At 32.7% G+C, this 9,090-nt stretch overlaps 2 protein-coding genes across 4 annotated transcripts; one reads left to right on the forward strand and one right to left on the reverse strand.

Annotated features, from left to right (window-relative positions):
• Positions 1-1,320: 1,320 nt before the first annotated feature.
• On the forward strand, positions 1,321-4,353 carry LOC107863978 (protein NETWORKED 3C-like). Of its 3 annotated transcripts, none has more exons than XM_016710209.2 (3): positions 1,321-1,442; positions 1,876-1,984; positions 3,407-4,353. In XM_016710209.2, exons 2-3 carry the CDS (start codon positions 1,882-1,884, stop codon positions 4,126-4,128), a joined length of 825 nt encoding a protein of 274 aa, XP_016565695.2. In that variant the 5' UTR covers positions 1,321-1,442; positions 1,876-1,881; the 3' UTR covers positions 4,129-4,353. The 3 variants fall into 3 exon arrangements, with proteins under 3 accessions (XP_016565695.2, XP_047265237.1, XP_047265238.1); XM_047409281.1 differs by having other exon boundaries at positions 1,341-1,498; XM_047409282.1 differs by lacking the exon at positions 1,321-1,442 and adding an exon at positions 2,114-2,170.
• Positions 4,354-4,729: 376 nt separating this feature from the next.
• Positions 4,730-5,566, reverse strand: LOC107863976 (classical arabinogalactan protein 26). The gene has a single exon (XM_016710208.2). The coding sequence runs from the start codon at positions 5,376-5,378 to the stop codon at positions 4,938-4,940; it is 441 nt and encodes a 146-aa protein (XP_016565694.1). The 5' UTR covers positions 5,379-5,566; the 3' UTR covers positions 4,730-4,937.
• Positions 5,567-9,090: the final 3,524 nt, after the last annotated feature.

A 9,090-nucleotide genomic window follows, 5' to 3' on the forward strand; every position in this document is an offset into this window, starting at 1 on the left:
GTCCATTTTCTTATAGTTAACGTAAAAGGAATAGGTATGTGCGTGTGTGAGTGTTCATGGCTATGTTCTCTATATGTAATTTCTATAATATGAACTTTCATGATTTTTTTATTTATTTTCTCATAATTAACGTGAAAAAAATAGGTGTATGTGTGTGAGTGTTCATGTGTATGTTCTTTATATGTAACTTCTACAATATGAACTTTCATGATTTTTTTATGATACGAATTGTAATATGCACATTAAGGTAGTTGTAATATGGAGTTAATCAGTATATAGTGTTGACGACTTAAAGAGATTTATGCTATTGAAATTGTTTTATATATATAATGACAAAGGAATTATCTTACCATCTTAGTACATTTATAAGCACACATAAAGTACATTATTTCAAATTAAAATCTCAACTTCATTCAATACGCAATAGAAATGAAATAAAATTGTTATTAGAGAATATATTTTAATTTATTGATAAAGAATATATAATCCATCATTTAATAAATGTTAAATTGTTATTTTTTTCTTTTATGGAACAAAACATTCTTCATAATATAATTATAAAAGTTATAATATTACAATTAGATAATAAATCTAAAGTTAATATAAAGAAACAAATGATAGTAACAAAACAAGCAATAACAAAACAAATAAGATTATCACCAAATAATACTACCAACAAACTACTCAAAATTGTAAACAACACCCCAAAAACTTCAAGAACAAGACACTACTCGTGAAATGCCACAACTACTAAGCTCCATCCTACTAACCCTCTACACTAATATGCATCCTCAAACCTTCTTATTTAGGATCATGTTCTCGATAAGCTGTAACTGTTCCATGCTAAACACCTTCCTATATAGTGTTCCCCTATGTAGAGTCATGTTTTTTTAAAATATATCTAAATTTTAAATATTTATTACAAAAAGTGTAATCAAACACAATTCTAACTCCAAGTCTACAAATTTTAAACAAATTGTCTTGTTTTTTTCTTTTGGGCGAAACGCCTACTAATCTCTAATTCAAGTACTAAAAACACATTTATATCTGAATCTGGGTAGATAACATCTTTATGATATGTAAGGAAAAGGGGTTCTGATTAAAGTTTCCACTCTAATCTCTATTTAAGGAAAAAAATTGCCAATATTACACAAAATTTCGACCGTTATACATATACACTTTTTTTCCATATCAGCCGTACTACAAACCCGGGTCCACGAGGTCCATTAACTAGGCATTGGTACACGAGCAACACGTGGCAATCTGCAAGTGGACAGGAGATAAGAGAAAGTACAAAAATCGAGGCAGTAATGGCACATTTAAATTTCTACTTTGTTCAAAGCATAGTAGGTAGAAAGAGTGAGTGGGAGGGAGAGGAGTTATTCAAACGTGTGAGTGAGTTCATCAAGTTTTATTCAAACTTTGGCTTCTAAATTTGTCAGGTGTGCTGCAGTCTAAAATTATACTCTTTAGTCTATAGATCTACATTTTAGAACTAGTGAGTATAACGTGTGACTTAAATCTACTGCTTTTAATCCTTATGAGTTTTTGTTTTATTCAAATTTGAGTTGTTTCTGAGTGTAGATTGGCCTAAGGGCTAAGTTTCCAGGAGTTTTTGCCAAATGGCTCATGCTCTTTTTGTTGCTATGTTTGTGGCCTGACTTAAATATTTGTTTTCAAGATTGCTTGGATCATATCTTAAAATATTCTAGGATTAGCAGCTTATTACAAACGCGACTTTGTTGGTGTATTTGTATCATCTTTCATTGAGAAATATTAAGAGTTAGTGACTGGCGTGAATTTTGTTTGCTCCCATTAATTGATGCGTTGTATCTCACTTTAGTTCTAGTTTAATTTTTGTGGTTGATTTGTTAGGAGAAAATGGTTGAGGCAAAAGACAAGCTATCGTCACACTGGTGGTGGTTGGATAGTCAGAAGAAGGGAACTCCAACTCGCTCACCATGGCTTCAATCAACTCTAGCTGGTGAGTGACTACTCATTTGTTTTTTTCGGGGCTTTTCTCTATCTGGAATGAATTGGAATTCAAAAATTTCAAATATTTGATTTACTTTTGGTGATGAATCTGACTTTTTTACTTTGTTCTTGCTTTAAGTGACTACATGACCGTTTGGAGACTTTTTTCAAGTTACAGCTTTGAATTTTTAACGAGGTATTTTAGTTAGATGTGTTTTGTGTGCTAATTTCAAAATTTTATGCAATGTTAGAACAAAATAGAGTATCTTTATGTGTTTTTATTTTCAACGAAGAAGAGAAATGTTGTGAGCTTTATTGGTTTTGAAGTGCTTTCATTTTGTTAGATATAGTTCTTCAGTTTGTTAGATGATGTTTGAAAAAGTGGCTAGTTTTCTTACTCTGGCACGGTATGGTGCTAGACTTGTTTGAAATGGTGCACACTGGTATCTGTTGTTAACTCTAGGAACCTTTTCAAATGCTTACTGAGTGGAGAGTTCCCGAACCATAATCTTTCACTTTCTTTCATCCACGTTAGTGTGGCCTTGACTTAAAAAACTCTACGGTGGTTGTAGGAGTTTGTGCTAGAAGGATTTGTGACATCCTGAATTCGTGAGCTAGGATGACATCTTGGTGACTACTGTAGTGTGGTATAATTACAGTCCTAGAGCTCACAAGAAACCCGTTTTCCTAGACGGCTAATCCTTTCAGAAATGATTTTGAAAGACTCAATTCCATCGAGCCTCTCTCTGCACATCCAATTCTCTTATCTGCAACTTGCTTGCCTTTATTTATATGTATTCTTTTTTTTTTCTCACCTTTGTCTTCGTGCCCCACGGCCATTCCTTTACTTTAGTAGAGGTTGAGTTTAACTCTTTAGTCCTAATTGCTAATTGTTGCAACTAGTCGTTGAATCTTGGACATGTAATATCCTCTGTATTTTTTCTAGGATGTTTAGACAACCAATTATGCATATTTAACCACTTTTTATGTATGCCATGTTACAGTGTCCCTTTGTTGTGGTCCAATTGATGGTGCGGTAACTTAAAAGCAGATCTAGAAGCTTCAAATGGGGTTTTATCCAGTTTTTCTAATCTTTAATCATCATTTGATTACCAAATTATATGGTGAACCAATTAATAATCCTATTTGACAGAAAGTCTACCACTTTACGAGCAGTTGTGACTTGTGAGTAATTTTACATAGAAGTTGGTAGCTTTTCTGCTTTGGGCTCTAATAATCTACATCATAGCATGTTGAAAGTGAGTCATTATTAACTTTGGTCCTACCTTAGCATTATGTCAAAACCTCTTTCTCTCTTTTAAATTATTAACTTTTAAAATAGTAATTAAGTCTAATGATGTGTAAGTATCCTGGATTAGCAATGTTTCTGGACCTGCTCACGATACCTTGTTTAAATTGGATATTGTTGCAGAACTAGATGATAAGACCGAGGCCATGCTGAAGATAGTTGAACAAGATGCAGATTCCTTCGCCCAAAGAGCAGAGATGTATTACAAGAAGCGACCACAGCTCATTAACATGATTGAGGATTTCTATAGGACTCATCGTTTGTTAGCTGAGAAGTATGATCAAATCAAGTGTGAATCTGGTACTCGCCTTGTGTCACCGTGGATGTCCCCATTGTCTTTAACCAAGTTTGCACCAAAAAAACTGATGAGCGCCACTGAAATATCATACGATAGCTATTCGGCCTTTGGCCCTGAGTCTGAGTTATCAGATAATATGTCTGAGGTCGAGGATCCTGACTTAGAAGAAGAAGAAATACAAACCCCTCGATCAGAAAAAATGGAAGTATCAAGTGGCTTTCATTTGAACAATGATGAAGTAGTGAAGCTGAGAGAAGAAATTGAGAGGCTGAAAGAAGAGAGCAGAGTTCAGCAGGAGCTTCTAGTGCAGAAAGATGAAGAGAAAAGAGAGGTCATCAGGCAGCTCAGTTTAGCTATGGATTTGCTGAGGGATGAAAACATTATGCTGAGGAAGAGTGCTACTAAGGCATCGTCTCCAAAGAAGGAAAACATCATTGAGCTCAAGACATTAAAAGAGGGGTTCCGGAAACCATTATCTCCGAAGAATGAAAACAACATTGAGCTCAAGACATTCAAGGAGGGGTTCTGGAAGAGGCTCTTCAATTGATCTCCTTAGTCAGAGACTACAGTTGATCATTCCGCAGTCTAGTTGTTGTGCAATATTGCTTCATTCTTTTTAGTCTTCTTGTTGTCCAGAAGCAGTGTAATATATGTAGGATTCGCAAGTACTCTTTCATTTGCTGTTCAGTACTCCTATGTTATTCTTGATGTTATTATTGGTCTGACCCGACAGTATAGTGCTATATATAAAGTATTGAATTTCAGTTCTAAATTCATCTTTTGGATACACTACCACAATCAGTTATGTATGCCTACAGAATGTGTACGTCTACACAATAAAGTAGTGGAACTAGGATTTTAAACAAGGGATGTCAAAATATGAACAAGTAATATATGAAGATATCACGGGGATTCAACAACAGCATACCCAATGAAATCCCACAAGTGGGGTCTGGGGAGATCGAGGGAATTCAACACAGTAAATATATGCAATTCTTTTTTACCCATCTACACAATGTAATTTCCAGTCGCGAAGGGGTCAGTTGACATCCCTTGAGTACATGTGGCTCCGCGATTGCATATACGTCCTTAATGAACTACATTATACTCATTCAACAAAAGAACCAGAATCAGATCTTGAGACAAACTAAAGAAATCGTGCTTATTCCCTTCCGATTTATTTGTCAACTAATCTAGCAACAAAAATGTGATACAAATCAGAAATGAAGCCTAACAAAATTACACAACAGAAACAAGATGACAGAGTATAGTACATTAATATATCAAAACAGAGGGGAAAAGAGTGAAACTTCTGAAGTACCTCACAAGATCGCACAACCAAACATCTTTGAGCCTTCACACACCGAGGAGTTGAGTAAACCAAGATGATATCAAACACAAGACCAGCATTGTACACAGAGATGACAACAAAGGAACAGCAGAAGAAACCGGCAAAGACTCAGTAGGCGAAAACGGCATATAAATAGGTCCAGGAGCAATCATAGCATCAGGGTTAGGAGGGCTAGGACTAGAAGGAATTAAGGGTAGTGAAGAATCAGTAGGAGCAAGCTCAGAGCCACCTGGTGAAGGGAAAAGAGGACTTATATCAGGAGAAAGAGTAGGTGAAAATGAAGGTGGATTTGGTAACAATGCAGGTGCAGCTGAAATAGCAGAAGCTGGTACATTTAACAAAGATGTTTTGTGCAAGGCTAGTGATGAAGTAAAAAATTCTTGGCATGCCAAGAATATAACAAGCCAAATCAAGAAAAATCTAGTAGAAACTGAAGTGGAAGCCATTAATGTTAACAGTTTTGGAATGAAAGGAGTACTAGGGAGTTGGTATTATGATTGAAGGATAATTGGAGAATGAGAGGGTGGGGATGAGAATGATAGGTGGCAGAAATTAATTGGGAAATGGTCTGAGGAACATCTTAACATGTGAGTAGGGGCCGGACTAGCTAGGGTCAAGGGGTTCATCTCACCTTCCTTCAGCGAAAAATTCATTGGATATACAATTTTAAATGGTTTGGGGAACAACTTTACGTATATATAGTAAATGTTGAATCCTTTGGTTTCTTCGTGTATTTATTATTTCGTATTTTTGATTCTGGCACATGTTTTTTCATATTTTTGAAATGGAAATTCTATTTCAGCTGCATGCTTTTTCATATTTTTGAATCCCTTAAAAAAATTTCTGAATTCGTCACAGCATGTGGGGTTATATAAGAGGACAAGGATTGGTGAATGGAAATATTAGTATAGAAACACACGAGGTTGTATAGGTTGCTTGTGTCCTTTTCTTGTGGCTTTTTCCTGCCAACCATTGTTCGTCCGTGAGATTCTTGTATCTGACATGTGAACCCCTTCATTACCCCCCTTCCCCTCCCCCTCCACCCCACCCCCAACAATTAATTTTAATGATTTTAGTTTTGATTAAGAGTTTGAATACTATAGTCTATACGTTGAGGGGTACTTGAAGTGGTACTGACCAAATTTATCGAAGGCATAATTGTTACTGTCTAATAAGAGGGAAAGATGGAATAAGAAGCACAAACTCTGTGATGGAACAAGAAGCACACAACTCCGTCATCGTGTGTGCTTCATGTATATTTAATTTGAATGAGGTCAAATTGGTCATTTGAGATAGTACTAATTGCTGCTTTTGATTGTACAAAGTGCAAAATTGATGTTTATGACCACAAAATGAGAAGCTGCTCAAGAGGCTTTCACTCAATTGTCATGTGTGTCCATCTTTTATAGTATTGGACCATGAGATATTTATGTACTAGCGGGGAAAAACATTTGCTAGCACGGGCCCAATATTATAAAAAGAAGGGCAAAATTCAGAAATAGTATACTTAACCATTTAATTATGAGATTTATAGCAACACTCTTATAATTGCATATTATAACAACTTTTGATATGTATTTTTGCAAAGTGTTGCTATAAAAATACAAATACAATTGTTTTTACTGCATTAATTATCTGATCTAGATATGGTAATAATTCCATAAATTAACAATTAAAGATTACAATCCCATTAAAAGCTCACTAATCACCCTTTTTCCGTTACCTTCCAACAACCCTATTCAAATTCGAAAAAAAAAAAATTGCATTATCCACTCGCTATATGCGTGATTCTTCTTCTTCTTCTTCAAAAGAAAAAAAATTCAATTCAATTTTCCTGTTGCTAAACGCATGATCCTTAAAAAAAAAAAAATCAATTCAAATTTTTGTTGAAACTTCAAATTCGCTGTAATTGAACAATCAAATTCAACTGTACTTGTTGATGTTCAAAAACAAGTTCGTAAAGTTCAACTATCAACATTACCTTGTTCTCGATAACACTTTGGAATTCAATTATCTTCTATGAATTAGTGCTTAAGTGTTGTTACAGGTATTACCGTATTTTTTTTATATTTTATTTTTGCCGATCGTTTTTTTCAATTACTCAATTTTTGATGCATCGTAGATTTATTTACTGATGCTCCTATCTAGTTTTTTGTTGTCGCCGTTAAATTTTGTACGAATAATTTCTAAACGAATTTCGAGTTATAAGCAATGAAGGAGTAAATTCAACATATATAACAAAAACCTTCAAAATTCAACTATTTGTTGCCAAATTTCAGTTTAGAAGTTGTTTCAGGTATTAAAATTTCACTGTTCGACTATTTATTTGATGATCGTTTGTTGTTATTTTAATTGGTTTAACAATTGAACAGATTGTGAAGCTTTCTAGAATTTCGATTATGAACATAATTTAAACAAATTTTGATTTAAATTTTATTCAATTATTTTCTGAAATCCTAGATCAATGAATGATCGAATTCAGCTGTTAAATGTGATGAAATTCTATTGACACACATCAAAATATAAATTAGGTATGCTTCCACATGTATTTTTTTGTGTTTAATGTTAAAACTGCATATGTATTTTTGCTATGCTTAGTGTTAACACAGCATATGTATTTTTGGTTTGTTTGTCGGAATTTCAGAATATAACTGTATATGTGAAAATATATGTTATACGTGTTTTACTTCTGTTCGATTCAGTAGTTTTTGTATTTGGTTGAAAACTTTTGTTGTGTTTGTATTTTACTTTAAACAAATTTTATTTTAATGTATTTTTTGAACAAATTGTGAAGCTTTGTAGAATTTCAATTATGAACATAATTTAAACAAATTTCTATTTGAATTTTATTCAATTATTTTCTGAAATCCTAGATCAATGAATGATCGAATTTAGTTGTTGAATGTGATGAAATTCTATTGACCCATATCAAAATACAAATTAGGTATGCCCCCAGATGAATGAGACGTCTATAACAATTGTATTGCCACCAAAGTACAAACACCCTCCTGGAAGACCTCCCGCAAAGAAGGATCGTGGAAAATCGGGTCGAGATATGTTTGGAAAGAAGAACATCAACTCATGCACTGGATGTGGGGCTAAGGGTCACAACAGACATTCTTGTAGGAAATATCATAAATAATACATTTTTTCTTCTGTATTATTTTTTAATACTTTCTTCTGCACTTTTTGTAATAATGAACTCATTTTTATGGTTCTAAACATTTATTTAGCATTTGCGATCTAAGCACTGTTTAATATGAATATTGCATTTGTATATAATGCAAAATCTGAACACTGCTTATGTATTTTGAATCTACATATCATATGTATTTTGAACACTGTATATGTATTTTTAATACAAATTTAGTAACTTTTGTTAACCTCATATGAATGTTAGCTTCAGAATGAAGAAAAATTAAAATAAATATGATGTATATTGCATATGTATTTTTAATGCAGTTTCATATGATTTTAATAAAATTTTAAAATAAATTAATTTCATACATTTTTCTAAATTATTTAGTTTGAATCACCTCAGTTTCATATGATTTTAATAAAATTTTAAAATAAATTAATTTCATGCATTTTTCTAAATTAGTTAGTTTGAATCACCTCATATTTATTTTGAAACTATTGAACAAAGGATAAATACATATGATATATTCTGCATATGTATTTATTTAATGCAAAATCTGAACACTGTATATGTATTTTTGATCTCTAAATCTCACAGCAAAAAAAATAAAACTACATAAAATACTTAAATGAATTTCTTTCATTCAATTCACAAACTTAAAGTTGAATTCATCTCATATGTATTTTGAAAGTAAATGAACACAAATTAGAATATATATGAAGGTAAGTGCATATGTATTTGTATTGAAAATTTCAAGACTGCATATGTATTTTAGAGGTCAATCGCACTGCAACCAATATTATTGAACACTGGAGTAAAACACATAGTACAAAATTGTTGAAAACATATTCAACTTATACAACAGAAATGAATTACTTTCATTCACTTCAAAATAAGTAACATTTAAACACTTCAAAACATGAAATAAGTTTGTACAAAAAAAAAATAAAAAATCCATACACCAGTTTGTCGACTATCCAATATAATAAATTCAACAATCATCATATTTCTAAAACTTC

This window comes from Capsicum annuum, chromosome 3 (genome assembly GCF_002878395.1).
Source record: "Capsicum annuum cultivar UCD-10X-F1 chromosome 3, UCD10Xv1.1, whole genome shotgun sequence".
Classification (NCBI taxonomy): Eukaryota; Viridiplantae; Streptophyta; class Magnoliopsida; order Solanales; family Solanaceae; genus Capsicum; species Capsicum annuum.

Bases quoted from the DNA above. Each gene is read 5' to 3' on its own strand.
- LOC107863978 (XM_016710209.2), top strand. From the start codon at position 1,882: ATGGTTGAGGCAAAAGACAAGCTATCGTCACACTGGTGGTGGTTGGAT. The intron at 1,985-3,406 runs GTGAGTGACTAC...ATATTGTTGCAG, and splicing joins GCTTCAATCAACTCTAGCTG to AACTAGATGATAAGACCGAG.
- LOC107863976 (XM_016710208.2), bottom strand. From the start codon at position 5,378: ATGGCTTCCACTTCAGTTTCTACTAGATTTTTCTTGATTTGGCTTGTT.